Below are 17,953 nucleotides of genomic sequence, written 5' to 3' on the forward strand. Positions count from 1 at the left end.
ATTATACCCATACGTGAAAGGCAACATAAAATTGGGTTTTGCCATGAACCTTTTGAGCTCATTCCTCCGTAAAATAATGCTTTAAAAAGAGAAAGAGAACAGTCTTTTACATGTTCACCTCTTCGTTAATTGACCAATTTTTAAGTCGCTTATCCTATAGCCATAATTACCACAACAGCAAAAAAAAAAATTGATGGCCATTTTGCAACTGCATTGCAACTCCTTTGCAACCATTTTTTGATACCCACTTACACACGAAAGTGATCCTTTTTATTTCCTAAAATGAAATAGAAACGTGCGACGTGCGCATATTTACATACAGCTTGTTATTCACCACCCTGTAGAGCCGCTTACAACGAACCGTTTTAACTCAGAAAAAGACTCATTTTTTTTTTTTTTTAAATATACACAAACACCAAACCGTGGTTAAAACACCCACATTTCGCTACATCTCAAAGGGTTATTTCCGCCAAAATATAACAACAATAGTAATTAGCAAGTAAAAATCAAGCGCTATCAAAAATGAAAGTTGCTTTCATTGTCCTGTATATATTTAGCGTTTTATTAGATTTATCCTCGTCGGCAGACATTTTAGACGACTTCCTCGATGTAAGGCGAAAATAGAGCACTAACGTACACATAATGAATCACGTTCGGCTGCTTTTAAAAAATTATATCAACCCAAACAAAACATATATAAGCACTTTCCCCCCTTAATTTTATTCGTCTTCCCAGAAATCAAGCAACGAAATTGAAAGACTCACACATGTTAAACTAAAGGACACATCGGAATGGACGGAAAATGTGGAAGAATGGGTCAAGGACGAATGGCACGAATGGATGGACGAAGTGCAAATGGACTGGAAAGAATTCAATAGCTCCCTCGAAAGCGAAAAAAACAAGTGGTTTGGAAAAAAAGAAAAGGAAATGATGGAACTTATCAAGTCCATAGAAGATAAATGGCTAGATTTTAATGAAAACATGCATGAAGTGCTTAATTATGCCATTTTAAAAATTTCCTTAATGTGGAGCTTTTCTGAGTGGCAAAAATGGATTAACAAAGATGGCAAACGTATTATAGAAAACCAATGGGAAAGGTGGACCATTTCAAATAAAAACCTTTATTATAAAATAATTATGAAAGAATGGTTTAAATGGAAAAACAAAAAAATTAAACAGTGGCTTAAACGTAACTGGTTACACCATGAAGGTAGGATTTTAGAAAATTGGGAGCGTTTACCATACACTAAAATTTTAGCTATGTCTGAGAAAAAACCATGGTTCAATTCGAACGCACAAGTCATCAATGAAAGGGACTACTTTCTCATCTGGATTAAGAAAAAGGAAGATTTTCTAGTAAACGAAGAACGCGATAAGTGGGAAAATTGGGAATACTACAAAAACGATTTCTTTCAAACATGGATGGACTCCTTTCTTAGCCACTGGCTAAATATAAAAAAACGGGATATACTGCATAGCCAAAGTTAAAATGAAAATTAGAAAGAAGGAAGGAAAGAAAAGAAACGCCCACCGATTAAATACAACGTTTGCATTATTATCAATGAAAAAATCGTAATACCTTCTCCCAAAGAATGTGCTTTAAATTTTCTGAGAATAAATGAATGAAAATAATGGATAATGATACACAAAGGGAATATGCTTCAATTGTGCGGTAGTACCATTTGAACCCGTTACATTAAATCCTAATAGGGCGACTAACCCACTTGAAAAATAATATGGAAAATCTTTGACAGCAACAGAATTAGCAATTTTCGTATAACCCCCCCAAAGAATTAAAAGGCTAATCTTAAAATGGACGGACGACATATATTTTTCAGCTAAATTTCAAATAAGCCTATTAAAATTTGCATTCATTGCCTGTATTCGCGCCTTAAATATATTTTTTTCTTCGCTACAAATTATGCACACCACTTGACCTTGTTTTATTTTTTAAAACGTGTCTCTGATAATTAGGTTTTATCTACATTTGTCGTTAATTATACGTAGTACCATGTGTACACGTCTGAAAATTAAAGCTTATTAATTATGCAATTTTTTATATGTGCAACCCGAACGTTTCGGTATCATCATTTTTCAGTACATTTAAGTGGCTACTTGAATGATGGTGCAAGTACCACCTTTGTTCCCCAAAGTCGGCAAACACGTTCTTCATAGGAACTCTTTTGTGTATTTAATTTGAAAATGCTTATTGCTGATTGAAGGATTCATTATGACGACATCGTTTTTGCTTTATTCTGCTTTGTTTTGCTTTGTTTTGCTTTATTCTGCTTTGTTTTGTTTTGTTTTGTTTTTTTTTTCCCATTTTGATTATATGATGAAAACCCGAATTGTATAACCCTTCTTCGTTAGACATTTATGCGTTAATAGTAATTATTACATATGTGCTTATACATGTGCGTATACATATGCCTATACATATGCGTACATTTTACGGGCAGACTGGCATAACCGCATAAAAATCTTGCCATTCGTGGTGCCTTCTCATTACACAAAATGTAACCCTCATACGAATTTAATTTCAAAAAAATGAAAATTCGTTCTTTTATTCTTTTTTTTAAAACTCATGTTCTTAGCAACTACGTTAATAAAACGCAAATATTTACAAACAAGACATTTACTTCTTGAAGAATCTACGAACATGAAACGTCGAATTGATCGAAGATTATACAAAATTCTTTTCGAAATTGTGCATATTATTTTTTATACCCTTTCTTATTACAACTTTTCAAAAGGGGAAAAAAAAAACTTATTCATATACTGAAGTAAAATAATTTAAGTGAATCCCCTTCACCAAAAGCATAACATATGCGTATGTTGAACTGATAAAAATGTAAAAAATCCTGAGAAAGTACAGACCATGACAACATTAAAACATAAAATAAAAAAAAAACAAAAAAAATGCATAATAGCCTATTTTCAAATGAAAAATATTTCCTCCGTTTTAATTTGTGACATCATCTTTTCAGTTTACCTCTTCACGAAATCTTTAAACTTGAAATTGAAGCCTTGTTTAAGTTTATCTCCAGGGGAAATAAATCATTTTACTAAAGGAATGTACTCATTGCTTTCAATCTGTTTCTCCAGAAAAACACAACAAACAGTTTGTAAAAATAACAAAAAAGTAGCCAAAAAAGTAACCAAAAAAGAAACCAAAAAAGTAACCAAAAAAGTAACCAAAAAAATAACCAAAAAAGTAAAAATTGTGACGAAAATGAGATGACGGTGAAGATAAGGGATAAGGAAAAACCATATCGCACACGTAAAATAAACATTCTCTTTCTCAAGCAAATTTAAAATAAACTTTAAAAGGACAGTTGCCTCACCATTTATTATTAACTCGTTTAACTAAAATATATGCACACAATATTATCTTATGTTGTCCTTAAGTAACATTTCAAGTATCTATATTTTTTTTTTTTTTTTTTCTTTTAAATGAGAGAAAAAGAATAATACACCAATGGCATAGGACTCATTGAAGGCCTAACAAAGAAGCAAATAAATTATTACGGTAGAAAAGTACCCTCCAAAAAGAGTTCAAATTAAGTCTTCTATAAAATGTATAATTAAGGAACAGGATTAAAGAATATTTTTAATGTTCAGTAATTCTACGCATAATTGTTCCGTGATTTTTTTACTTCTCATTTTAACAAATAACGATGATGCCCCTCTCTTCCAAGTACTTTATATTTTTACATACATTTTTGCTGCGTTTAAAATAATTGCCATTATTCATCCTACTTGCATAAAGATAGTTAGGAACACGGAATAATCACAAATTTGCCTGAATTACTATCAAGCGTAATCAGCCTTATTGCGAAAACTTTTGTTATGCAAAAGTGCCATTTTTTTTCCTTACAAATAATACCCATACTAAAATATGGATCCAGACATATATGATGAGTACATCGTATTGAACTCTTCTCAATTGCCATCAAAAAAGAGAAACACAGATCCCAAACCTGTGGTTTTCAACAAAAATAACATAGCCTCGATTATATCGACTACCTTCTTCATTATATCATCAGCTATCTTTAATTTAAATGAGTTCTACGACGTAAGGCGAAAATTAGCCACTTGTGTGAAACGAAGGCTATTAGCCCCGTAGCAGCATATATGTATTCACCGACATGCATAGATATGTATATATGTATGTATGTACGTACGTATATATGTGTATATGTGTATTTTTTTTATTATTTTTTTTTTTTCAATTCCACGCAGACCGTTTTAGAACCAGTGGAAGAATTATATCTCTCGCCCTTCTGTGCAATCGAGTACACGGAAATGCCAATAGAACAATGGGAGGAGTGGAAAGAGAACGAGTGGAAAAACTGGAAAATCGGCTTGGAGGAAGACTGGGAAGCTTTCCACGACGCCATACAAAACGAAAAAAATAAGTGGTTTGAAGGGATAGAAAAGGAATGGGAAAATTGGATGAAAACTATGGAACAAAAATTAAAAAATTTTAGCGAACACATAAATAACACATATCCGTCAATCACTTTAAAAACGAAATACGACTTGGACGAAAGTCATTGGGAACAATTGATTAAATCAGAAGGGAAACAACTTATGGAAATAGAATGGAACAACTGGATCTACCACCATGAATCTTTCCTAAACGTATGGTGCTTGAAAGCATGGCTTAAATGGAAAAACGATAAAATTGTTCAGTGGCTACAGAAAGACTGGAAACTCAAAGAAGATGCTTACTGGCAGAACTGGGAAAAAATGTGGAGGTTAGTGGGCAATCCAACTGACAGAACAAATTGGCTCAAATGGAGGAAAAGAAATGATAATCAAATAATCGAATGGAACCTTTGGGTAACTACTAAAGAAAAGTTATACATAAATCATAAATGGGACAAATGGATCAACTGGAAAAATGATAAAAACATCTTGTTTCATGAATGGATGGAATGCTTTATCAACAAGTGGATAGGCGAAAAAAAATGGAATATGTTCGTTTCAATTGGAAAACAGACATCTCCAAATAGAAGGAAAACCTTCACAGCACATATGGATGCATCCAAATGAGCAATCACTTTTTTAGCATTTATTAATCGTGGCAAATAGTTACAAAAAAAAAAAAAAAAAACGGCGAAGCGAGGACTAATATACATAAGGTTAACCAAAAAAAAAAAAAAACTTGTTCCTTTTATGTGAATTCCGTTTGAGAATATTTTTCGCAGAAATGCGAAATGGGCAAGTTGAAGCAAGCAGTTGATAATACAAACGCGAAAGCGGAGAACAATCACGCTGGAAAACCTGCAATTCGGGGTCCTACACAAATGGAGGCATTTATTCAGAGTCCCCCCTCTGAGCATGCCTTTACGCACACACAAATATGTATATATGCACACGTTTATATATATGTAGCCACACAGTTTGATGCGCTGCTTCTTCGAAACAGCAAAAATGTTTTCCTCTTTATAATTTTATTTGTTTTGTCTCTAATCATATTTAAAAGACGTTCAAATGGAATCCCATTTGTCTGTAGTAAATCTTACAGAATATTTTTGCACGTTAAATAAAATATGTGCAATATTATACGTAGGGCCTTAAATTCATTATTGTCATTCTTACAACAGTTTTTTCTTTCTTTTTTTTTTTTTTTTTGTCAATTTAAGTATTTTCTTTTAACTACTATTTATCAATGCATTGCCCTTTTACGAATTAACTAGCGAAAGTGCTATAATATTTATTGTTTATGCCAACTTTAACACAATTTCGTTTTAATAACAATTTAAGTTAACTTGATGTTCACTCTTAATTATTAAATATTTTTATCCTAGCGTCTAAAACGATGCGTACATTGCGCTGCACACTAAATTAAGCCTCGAGTTTTACACCAGCACAGGATTTCAGTTTTATCTTATAACGCTCTACCGCAATTCAGTGTAATTTTTGCTGGCTTAATAAACTGAATTATTATTTTTCGAAATTTAACTTGTCACGATAATGGTATCACTTGGGACATTTCCGCAAAATTTTGGCACAACATGTCGTATATCTACACATGTATACGCACACATTTTTCCAACCAGTTTGCGCCTCTTTTGATTTTAGCTTTTGCTTTTTTTAAATGCAAAATGAGTGTTATATTGAGGACGTGTAAATCGAATAATAATTCACGTTCACATGATGCAACACAAATGTGTGGACAAAAGTATAACACCTAGTACAACCCAACTGGGGCAATTACTTTCCCAGCGCTATTCTTCATATATATACCAGATATAATAACGTCACATTTTTAACATTAGTCGTTCTCTTTCACTTTTGCAATTTTTCATTATACTATTTATTCTTGTCAAATATGTACCACCTGAGTGATTAATTTTTTTCTTAATTTACACTTTCCGGTATAACATTTATTGCTTAAAAAAAAGTCAGTTCAGTATAATCCAGCTATTTTTTTTTGCCAAACAAAAATTTGATGTGTATGGGAGAAGCTTCATCTTCATAACTGCAAATTGTTACCCCGTAAAATATACCTTTATTTTTTAAATAAATTATCAGAAAAATGGTAAAAAGGAATAATCCCCTACAGGTTACTCCTCTGAACATACGCCCTATATAGTGAATATATACATCTGCGTATACACAAAATAAATTGCTCACAGCTTGGTTTTCACTTTTTTTGCTCTCATTGAATTAAAACCAAGTCGTTATATAATTTATATCAACATTGTAAAGATTAAAAAGGCCACGTTGATAAAAACGTCATATAGATAAAAGCAACTTGTCAGTTTAAAATGTAAATGAATTGCTAAATCGCCGTAAAAACAAAAAATTTGCGTAAACGGATGTAACTTTTTTAAAAAAAAATCTTCAGATTAAATCATTCCACAGGGTGATTTTTTATAAATACCATTGACACAAATGTTACACGTTTAATTTTTTTTTTTTTTTCTGCGAATGTCATTTTAGTTATAATTTGCATTTTAACACGATTTTTAATAAATAATGATCGTAATTTTTTGTAATGAATATTTTACGTGAGCTTCCTAGAAGAAGCAGTTATATAGCTACCATTTTTTCCTCAACAAATTCCAAGTCACGAAATGTTCACAACTGCTATATATAGATAGAATCTAATTGTGCAGAAACGTACATAAGATTGTATTATACTCATAAGAGGTATATATATCCCACTGCCCTTTTTTGGCCTATTTCGTTTTTACTAAAGTATAAAAAAAAAAAAGAACTTAATGTTATACATCCCATAGATGTAACATTTTTTTTTTTTTTTCAAAATTGTTCTATAAAGAAAATACAAAGCACATTATGTTGTCATACTCCAAATCTTCCTTGGTCGTTTCAAAATTAGTCCTTGCCTTATTTTTATTCTCTTCATCTTTCCTTTTAAATGAAGCCTCAGCAGTGAGATGAAAAAGCACAAGCATAGGATGGACTTTTTTTAACAGTTCGATTTGCTTTATACAACACATTTATCTATATTTTTGCTTTAAACCTATTTTCGACGCAGGCTTTTAGGGCGGTTCTAAACCAAACTAGGAACTACCTATCCAATGCATTAGAAAATCCACAAGAACCAAAAGAAAGATCAGACGAATGGAGACAAAATGAATGGAATAAGTGGGAAGATAAAATCGAAGAAGAATGGGCAGAATTCGATGAAAATTTAGAAGCTGAAAAGGATGAACTGATCAAAATGAATGAAAAGGAATGGGGACCATGGTTCGAAAGTATCCAAAAAAAATGGACCCATTTCGGGAAAAATATAGATGACACATATAAATCTGAAGTTTTAAAAGGATCTTTATACTGGGATGAAGCGTCTTGGAGAACATGGATTAAAACGGAAGGAAGAGCATTCATACACAGAGATTTGGCAAAGTGGTTTGCTTCCAAAGAGTCCTATCTATATCGATGGGTTTCGAACCAATGGACTGAATGGAGAAGTGAAAAAATTCAAGAATGGTTCAACAGTAAATGGAAGCGTGAAGAAAATGATTACTGGGAGAAATGGGAAAAGAAATTTAAGCCATCACAGAATTCATCCAAAATGGTAAATTCAAAAGATTACGAGAAGTGGTTCAAGTGGAAAGAAAGGACGCAGCTCGAACTGAACCAATGGCATGAATGGGCAGAGTTCAAAGATTACATTTATACAAATTCGAGCTGGGCGAAATGGAAGCAGTGGAAAAATGCAAAACGGACACTGTTTTACGATTGGGTGGATTCTTACGTGTACAAGTGGATAAGGGAAAATCAGTGGACTGTCTTGGTTGACGAGATCAAAGAATTAGCTCCGCGCAAAAGTTAGCGAATTCGCGAGAAAATTCGAATAACACGAAACAGTTGACACACATTTGTTATTTTTTTTTGTATATTTTATTTGGCAACTCGATGGCTCAACTTGAGTCCCAAAGAATGAACAAATTAGCACATTCGTAGAGAAGAAAAAGGGAAGGCCTCATCCATTTTGCCCTTTCCTCGCTGTTGGGGTCCGCTCAGCATACGCGCATGTGTATACACCTTAAACCAGCTAAATTTAACCACTTATTTAAAAAAAAGCACACATTCGAATTTAATGTGACAATTTAAGACTATATAAATCATAATTATTAATCAGACAACGCGTTGATCTAAATATTACGCAAGCAGTTTAGTTTGCAATTTGGCACCCCCCCCTCCACAGTTTGAGCACAAGTAGAGTCCATTTTAGCCACCATTTTTCGACATGCGTTTTTCTTATTACTCCAAAATGGTGTTTGTTTACTAGTTTTTAAATTTTCCTTTTTACCCATATATGATAAATTAATACCAAAATAACATCTTGGTGTAAAACTTCTTCACAAAATATTTGCTCATTAGTCATTAAGTACTTAGTTATTTGTATTTGTCATCCTGATGTTATACGATTTAAGTTGCATCATTATTCTTTTTTACTTTTCATTCCGCGCATTTGTTTTATCTCCCCTAAACAGATCTATTTTGATAGTAGTAAAACATCAACTTTGGCAAAGCTCGAAAAGGTATGAGCAAAATGTTTAACGCGTATAAACTATTTAAGTGCCGCATAATTGGTGGGACCTCAATAACGCTATGCACTGCACACCACGTTTAGCACTTCCCCCCGTTGAAACGGTTGCTAACTTTGCACATGTTACAATAACAATTTGTTTCAAAACCGTCTAAAAGGACATTTTAATATTTCATTTATTGACACCATGGGGGGGAAAAGATTTTATAAAAATGTTTTGTCAATTATCCATTCCACAGACACGATGATGATTACCACATAGGGGAAACAACAAGGGAAATTACATAAAAGGCAAATATGTCCAGTGCGAATTTGTGCGCCCTTTTGCTTAGCATGCGCATAAGCCTTATACATACACAAATATATGTACCTTTTTTTTTTTTTCTTTCATTTAAGGGTGAAAATAAATTTTAACGCCTTCCTGAAAATTACAACACCATTTTTAACGCCCAAGTTGACCCAAACCGGACATTCTAAAACTACATGTTCGAACTCTTAAAAAATAAACCGCGTCTCAAATTTTATACTAATACGTAACTGGTCGCCTACTACTATTCATAAACGAGATGTGTCATTTCCATTTTGAAAACGAAATTATGCGAATAAAAATAGCAGCAGTGTTCACTGGTTATTTTTTTTTTTTTTCAAATAATTGTTATCAAAAGTAGAAATACTTAAGAAGGGGGAGTAAGTACTATAAAAAGGACAGCGTGCTTATTTTGCCATATTAAAAAAACTGTGGACAAGAAATTAATAAATAGTACACCTCATCAGAATGAGGGCACCCAAATGTACCACAGAAAATACAACAAAAGAGAAAAAAAAGTGCAAAAAAGATAACCAAAAAATTGCACAAAATAGCAAAGAATAACCATTTCATTTTAATATATTAAATACAACGTGGAAACAATAAATCGTGTCTAAACAGTTAACCATTTTTTCTATTTTATGATATATGTCGTCTCTTCCTATTTGCACCACCATTCGAGTGCGACTAATGGAGGATTATCGCAAGAAAATGCACTAAATTTTTTTTCTATACGATGTTGTTTAGGTTTACACTTACAAATAAATAATCCGTCATCTTTCCATGTTTTGTAAGAATCATCACCAATAATTTATTTGTGCAAGAAATACGCAGAAAAATAAACAGAAATGCTTTCTCATTTAAACAGCTTTCCACAAAGTCGATAACGAATGGACCATTAAAGGGACAAATAACTTTTAGAAAAATTCCAAATGTATATATATAATGTACTGCCCTAACGTAGCTCTTTTTCTTTCTTCCAATGAATGTCCTATTTCGTTCACTTATTTGTACTTTAAAAAAAGTCGCAAACAATTGTCTTTTTTATGTTATACCATCCCCCACGTAAAAAATTTAAAAAGTTCTAATAAATAAAGACTAAAAATTTGCTGAAAGCAAAATATAATTTTATTTTATTTGAATAATAATATAAATTGGAACCATATATTTTTTTATATTAATTATTACCCACCCTCGGAAGGTTAAGAAGAGGTCATACATACGTGTTGTTATCTTTTCAAATAGATGTAAACTTGGCTAAGGCAAATAATGCTAATGTTTAATAAAAAAAAAATCATGTTTCTAAAATGTTTTCTTGTTTGCAAAATTATTAAAATGTTGAGGGAATATGTGGCCTAAAATTTTTTTTAGCAATTTTAACTTCAAGTTGCAAAAGGCAAGAAGTAATAAACGCAAGGCAACTTAAGAATATTTATTTTATTCAATAATTTTTGATAATTCCTAGGCCCTAAAAATGCACCAGTATTATTTTACATCAACATTTTGTCCTCTACATAAGGCAAAAAAAAACTTTTTATCTTCTACAAATATTCTATGAAAAGAATTATGCAAGAAAACCCGAAATAGAGACGTCGTACGTATTTTATTCCCATTCCAACTGTACCATTAAGCCACGCGATACGAAAAAAATATATTTCGTGAATTAAAAAATATGCTAGTATATATATGTTACGTACGTAACATTGGAATGGTAATATTGTACAGAGGCAATAATTATCTCGGGGATTCTCATTTTTGTATATTTATTTACGCCATGGTGAATGAAGAATGAGGTGAGGATTTTTTTTTTTTTTCATCAACTCTATATTTTTTTATTTTTTTGGTCGTGGTGAATTAAAAAAACTTTATGCCAAGGAAATATTTATGCAGAAAAATATGTACTTCATTTTGAAAGAAAAAAAATGGCAAATTTATATATTTATTGGAAATGTTTCATAATTATTACGTTTGATTAACTGCTTAAATATTTGTTTCATATTTAATAAATATATAATACCGTAGTTTTCAAATTTCTGCATATTTTTACTTTTACTTGGATAAAATTTGCTGTCGCTGTTGCCATTTTTTTATCACTTTTATTTACATCAAACTTTTCCTTCATTATCGTTTCATTTGGGCCTTCAAAAATATTAATAAAAATGGGGATATGCTACTGATGTAATTAAATAATTGTTTCATTTTTGTATGTTTAACATTTCTCAACTTATGCCAGTTTTGGTTGAAGGACAAAAAATAATTTTATGTTAATATTTGCTTAAAAATATTTGATATGGATATTTTTTGAGGTTGTATTTTTTTTTTTCTTTAACGTCCTTCAAATTCATAATCTTAAATTAGTTGTGGTTAATGCTCAAATGACACGTGGCTGTTATAAAAAAATGGATAATGAAGAATGAAAACCATAATGAAATAAATATTAAAGGAATAGACAAGGCAAAATGTGACAAATCAGATGAAAGCCGCACTACTGAATTTGCCACCGTGAGGATAATAAAATGGACAAGCCAAATCAGAGTTAACGTATTTCCCTTTATCTTGAAAGTTATCATATTAACTTTCTTCCTTCACATATCAAAACGTTTCAGCAATGTAAGTGTATAAATTGCAGAGTGGAAATTGCTGTTCATTTAATTGCCACCCGCCGTGTTGTACTTATGTATATATATATATATATATATATATATATATATATATATATATATATATATATGTATGCATGTACGAGCATATTTTAATTAGCACTGTCACGTGTAGCGCACCGAATATCATGTCTCTCCTTTTTTCCTCTTCTGGTATACCGTTTTGCATATCTGCCTTGCAACCTACAGAGTTCTCCGTTCACGCCAGGAAATAACTCGAACAATGAAAGGCACAACGCGCGCTTTAAAACATTAAGAGTGTTGAACGGAAGTGGCACTAGTGATTCTACTTCTAAATATAAATCACTATTATCAATAACTAAGAAAAAAAGTGATAAATCAGAGTATTCGGAAAAAAAAACAGAAACGACCAAGTCAACCATTACTAGTTATAAAGACTTAAAAGATGAAGTTGATGAAGCTGATTTATCAGATGAAGGAGTACTGCTGGGGGAAATGAATAAAATTATATTACAAGAGAAACTCATGAGGGAGGAATTTTCAAAGGCAGGGAATTCTCCTTCGAACGCATACTTTGCCCTTTATTTCAATGATGAAAATTGCATAAATCGAATTATGGACTTGTCGAGAAAATCAAGACTGTATAGAAGCAAATATTTACGACTGAGGTATCGTATTCTCAGACATATCAATAAATTTATAAAAAGAATGAAAGTTTTCTTCATCATGGAATATAAATACAATAGAAACTTTTTGGAAGAATTTCGTGCTAGTAATTTCTATTACTTCGTATTTCCTTATGTAAAATGTCACATCAAAATTTTCTTTTCTCGGTTTTCGAAGTAAAACCCTTCTGCTAAAAGTAAATATTAGCATTTACTTCACAGCTTAAGTAACCCTAAAGGTAGCAAAAAGTAGCAAATCATAGAAAATGATAGTAAATGATAGCAAAGGATAGCAAATGATAGCCAATAATAGCCAATAGCAGCCAATAGTAGCAAGTAATAGCCAATAATATCACCCTACCCCTCAAAAAGGGGAAAAGCATTCCACCCTGAAAGGTTACTCATACAAATAATTAAATTTAAATATGTGCACGCTAGTGTAGCACACCTAGAAATGTTTTTCTCATGGAAGAGTAAAAAAAAAAAATGGTATGCACTCAGTTAATGAGCCCTTCATATCATACTATTTACTCTTTCCTTTGTTAATGATAAATATAATGGCAATGCGCGCTATTATATTTTTCTAACATTGTTGCATATTTTCCTAAAATTACATTTATTTTTATAATAAGTGACTGTCTGGAGAATATGTTTTTTTTTTTTTTTTTTTTTATTATTTTTTAATCTTGAGAGTAGCCTTTTCTTTATAAATACAGCTTTACCACAATCATTTGTTTGCCACACAAAATTACACATGTGTGATTAATTGTTTTTATGTGTTTATGTATGTTCAATGTTTTATTAATATATAATGCTGTGCCGCATAGGGTTGCTCTATATTAGTTATCTCACCTCACCGCACCTTATTTCATTTTTTTTTATTCATTTTTTCTTTAAAACTTTAAACAATTCCCCCTTGTCATATTTATTCATTAATCGCCAAGGCGATATTTAATTTTGAGAGTTTGTTTTTTCATATTTAAATTTTTGTACAAGTCTACAGGATGATTCTTTCTTTTAATGAGAAATCCCGTCTCCCATTTGGTGCAGCAACAGTATCGTTTTAGGGGGCGCAACTTTTTACAATAAAATATATACGCCATGCTCGTTTGAGATCAAAAACGACCGACGCTCGCAAAGCAAAAAAAAACATATATACATGTATATATATGTTTGTATAATATTCTACGCTGCACACATGCATAGTACCGTAAGAATTATTTGCATGCATTTGTGTAATCGTAAATTCAACTTAAAGCCGGCACATCCCAGGGTGCCACGCGTAAATGTAACACGGAAAGGGGCACATCAAACTGAAGTTATCGCAAACAGTTCGGAATAGTCAACGCGGACACTCTGCAGGACTCGTCAACGAAATTATTCGTAAGAAGACAAAACATATCAGGATAATTTTAAAGCACTCATAAAAAGGGCATTCACAATTATCAGAATTTTATGGATCATGAAAAAATGCTAAGCAAAAATATGAAATGAAAAATAAGGAAAACGCAAAGTTAAGTAAAAATAGGGCTACTGCTCAAAGGAATAACACACAACGGGGGAAAAGAGAAGCCAAAGAAGAAAGAAACGTAAATACCAGATTAACCATGCCTCTGCTGCCTCAAGTAACAACGTCGAAGAGCCCACTCTAGAGAAAACTCTCAAAAATTAGAAGACGTAATAACTGTGAAAATCTAGCTGATAATACTGCACACCAATCGCATAACAATCAACGTGGTACATTACTCACGAGCCAGTTTGACACATGTCAAGTGATATATAAAATGGGAAAAAAAAACCAAACAGTGCGAACCCTATAAATGCATTTTTTTACTTTTGGTATGTTTAAATGCCCCCTCTAATTTTGCTGCACATCTGAAACGGTTATTACGACTCCTTTATTTATGCTCATTTTGTGTAAATAAAATTAAGAAAAAATATTTTTTTTCATCTAAACTTAATGTTTAGTATTTTGTGAAAGCAAAACGGAGAGCAAACGTATTTTTAAACATTGTCTTTATGTTAATTCATTGTAACATTTGTACAATGCTCCCTCTGTCTTTCTTTTATTTCCAAAACACTAAAAAAAAGGTCATTTTTAATAATAATGTTAATCATTTCTGTGAAGAAATGTTTTACAAAAAAAGTTAATTTAATTAAAATGGTTAAAAATTATCGATGCTGATAATTTTAAATAGGGTGAATGAAAGCCCCCACGAAAAAAAAATAAACAAATAAAAAGGAATTTTTTTTAAAAAACATGCAATTAATGTGCATATTATAGTAACCAAAAAAAAAAAAATGCGCCTATTCATTAATAAGACTGATATTCAAATCAGCCATTCTTTTTTTTTTTTCTTTGCGCACACATTGAAGCAATGTTGCCACAGTAACAACCACGATGGCCCCAATGTACGCATTATTTGAAACAAAAATGCGAATCGATAAAGATAAAACATCGTTACATTTGAAATTTTAACCACATAGTTCTACACTTGTGGGTAAATTCTTCCGCAAAATGCAACATTTAATCAAACAAAAATTAATAATGCCAATCGTACTAAGAAGTAATGCTCATATGTGCACCCTCGCGTCCATACTGTACAAGCAATAAACGTGAAGTTATTTTCAAATGTTCCATTTCAACGCTTTATTTACAATATAATTCATATTTAAAGCATTTTAAAAAGCATTTCTTTTTCGTGTCTATCCTACATGTTTGCAAACCAGTTGCATGTAACTACAAACGTTTCGCATCCATCTGGAAAAATGCATGGTCTCATAAACGGGAACCGTTTTGTTACTACTCTTCTTTATATGCTAATCGTAGAGAGATCAGAAGGGGAGTATCAGATGCGTGCATATATTTACTGCTTCACCTTTTTTATTCCGTATAATGAGCTATTTAGCACTGTAATGATTTATCTCCCTATTACAAATTATCTTCCATATCGACAAAGGGTACATCAATAACCTCATCTTTTACATTACGTTTTGAACCATTTGTTTCTTCAAATACCTCAATTTTGGTGTCCTCAATGGTTGGTTTTTTTTCGTGATCGCTTTTTCCGACCCCCTCTATGCCAATTTTTCTATGTAACAAATAGAAGACAGCACCAATACAAATGAAAAGGGCACTAAACAGTCCCCCTACATAGACGAATAAAACAGCATTTCTCTTTTTTTTCGCTTCTTCATTTATATCATCCCCAGATTCATTAGTGTTATAATTATCATTTGGAGCGTTATATCCACCTAGCGTATACAAGGTGCCTACGTCAATATCGTTGTTACTATTATCATTGTTTAAATAACTGCTGTGTTGTATATTCTCCTCGGTGCCTACTGGTTTGTTTGACTTTTTCTCACCAATTTTTTCTGATTTTTGATCGTTTCTGTCATTTTTTAAAACTACACTTGTGTAAATGTCTGTTTGAGGGGGTAGTCCCTTCTTCACCACAACATTTTCTTGTTTCGTCTCTTCTCCGTTCACGCTATCTGTTTCTTTATCATCCATAAGTGTAGAATAAGTTGCACCATCCTTTGCATTCCTACTATCGTTTCTTTCTGATAGCTCTGTTTCCGATTTGGTTTGTGCCATTTTGTCTACTTCTTCTAATTTTCCCAAATCGGTAGAAGCATTCTCTACATTTTGTAACTCCCTTCGTTGATCTTTCAATTTTTCCATTACGGCTTCATTTTCGTTTATCAATTTATCCATATTTCTAATCATTTGAGTTAGTTTTTCAATTTCTTTAAGGACGCTATCAAAAAAGCTTTTTGCATATTCGTACATACTCGAGTTATCTCTCGAAATTGTAGAAAATATTTGAGCCATTTCGCTCTTTTTCCTTTTGTCATTTTCTAGTGCCCTTTCCACTATAAATTTGCTGTCTATTAAATCTTTGTTGTGAGTTTTTATGTAACTCATTTCTTTATCTATCTCATCGACAGAGTCGTACCTTTTTGACTGCACATTTTTGATGTCAATATTTTGGGATATATCTACCATTTGATCATATGTCCTGAATTTTTTTACAATTTCGTCAGTACTCGTGTTAACTTCTTCTAATTTTTCTCTCATATGATGTAATTTCTCCTCTTCAGATAATTTTTTTAATAAATATTCCTTCATTCTGTTTAAATGCGCAAGTATTTCTTTAATGTCCTTCTTCTTCAGGTCAATTCTTTCCAGCATGGCTTCATTCTCCCTTATATGATCAAACATATTTGCGTAGTCCCCTTTTGAGTCGTGTATCTTTTTCGCAACTGTCTTAGCCTGCTCCGTGAATTCGCTCATCGTATTTGTGTAATCTTCCACGAGTTGGCTTTTTCCTCCATTTATGCCATCGTTTTTGCCGCCACTTTCGTTCTGCATCATTTCTACTTCCTTCGACAAATTATTTGTTGCGTCCATTAAAAGCATGGCCTCGTGTTCATGCCTTTTCACGTCGCTATATTCACTGCTGTGATCATCATTAAGGTCAACCGCAATCATCCTAGCATTGATGTCGTCGAATATTTTATTTATTTTTTCCATATACTCCGGTGTGTATTTGGCGTAAAGATTATGCAGCTCAGTTTCGTGCAATTTTACAAAATTGTAAATACTGTGTAAGTTATTTTCTCTCTCTGACAGGGCTTTCCCTTTTTTATCCGTTTCGCCTCTAATCAATTGTGCTACCTGGTTGAAAAGATCGTGGCTTCCCTCGACTTCCCTCAATTTAGTGATATACATATTTTTATAACTCTGGTCCATTTGGACCTTTTTCGTCTTCAATTTGTTATACGTGTTGATCACGTCTTTTATCCGTTTCTCCAAAACAGGTTCGTCTACATCATCGTTTAAGTGGTATATTTCCTTTTTTATATCCTTCACGATTTTCGTTGCCTCCTGCTCTATTTCCATAAATTCATGGTAATACTTATCTGCATCCGGTGTGTTATCCACCAGGTTAACATTCTCAAATATGCCACCCTGAGTTTTGTGTAACTCAGAAACGAAATTAGCCAAATGTTGGTGATTTCTTTTTACATATTGGAAGCATTTTTTTGTGTTCTCTTTTTGTTCCCTAATCTCTACTAAGAATTTTGCAATTTTATTATTCAAAGAACTGCTGATTAAAAAGGTCCGATGCAGCTGACAATTATTTCCTAACTCTAGCAATTCGTCTAGCGTGGAATTAATTCCATTAATGGTTTCATCTATAACGTTTAGTTTGTCTATAATACCTTCAACGTCAGTTTTGTACTTCTGTGCAGTAGAAATTTCATCGCTTCCATCGTTAAAAGTCTCCCCGTTTTTATCCAAACTGGCTAACTTGTC

The 17,953-nt window shown here is 32.3% G+C and overlaps 4 protein-coding genes across 4 annotated transcripts; 3 read left to right on the top strand and 1 right to left on the bottom strand.

The window, feature by feature from the left end:
* Nucleotides 1-522: 522 nt before the first annotated feature.
* PVX_125728 (tryptophan-rich antigen (Pv-fam-a)) lies at nt 523-1,488 on the top strand (the record flags this gene model as incomplete). Its single annotated transcript, XM_001612566.1, has 2 exons — nt 523-609; nt 736-1,488. 2 exons carry the CDS (start codon nt 523-525, stop codon nt 1,486-1,488), a joined length of 840 nt encoding a protein of 279 aa, XP_001612616.1.
* Nucleotides 1,489-3,654: 2,166 nt separating this feature from the next.
* On the top strand, nt 3,655-5,089 carry PVX_125730 (tryptophan-rich antigen (Pv-fam-a)). Its single transcript, XM_001612567.1, has 2 exons — nt 3,655-4,075; nt 4,243-5,089. The coding sequence occupies exons 1-2, from the start codon at nt 3,899-3,901 to the stop codon at nt 5,056-5,058; spliced, it is 993 nt and encodes a 330-aa protein (XP_001612617.1). The 5' UTR covers nt 3,655-3,898; the 3' UTR covers nt 5,059-5,089.
* A 6,094-nt stretch (nt 5,090-11,183) lies between these two features.
* On the top strand, nt 11,184-12,808 carry PVX_125735 (hypothetical protein; the record flags this gene model as incomplete). Its single annotated transcript, XM_001612568.1, has 2 exons — nt 11,184-11,951; nt 12,191-12,808. Exons 1-2 carry the CDS (start codon nt 11,748-11,750, stop codon nt 12,806-12,808), a joined length of 822 nt encoding a protein of 273 aa, XP_001612618.1. The 5' UTR covers nt 11,184-11,747.
* A 2,751-nt stretch (nt 12,809-15,559) lies between these two features.
* Nucleotides 15,560-17,920, bottom strand: PVX_125738 (reticulocyte binding protein 1 precursor, putative; the record flags this gene model as incomplete). Its single annotated transcript, XM_001612569.1, has 1 exon — nt 15,560-17,920. A coding segment is annotated over one exon (2,361 nt), but the record flags the coding sequence as incomplete, so codon positions are not given.
* Nucleotides 17,921-17,953: the final 33 nt, after the last annotated feature.

This window comes from Plasmodium vivax, genomic scaffold (assembly GCF_000002415.2).
Source record: "Plasmodium vivax scf_7133 genomic scaffold, whole genome shotgun sequence".
Lineage (NCBI taxonomy): Eukaryota > Apicomplexa > Aconoidasida > Haemosporida > Plasmodiidae > Plasmodium > Plasmodium vivax.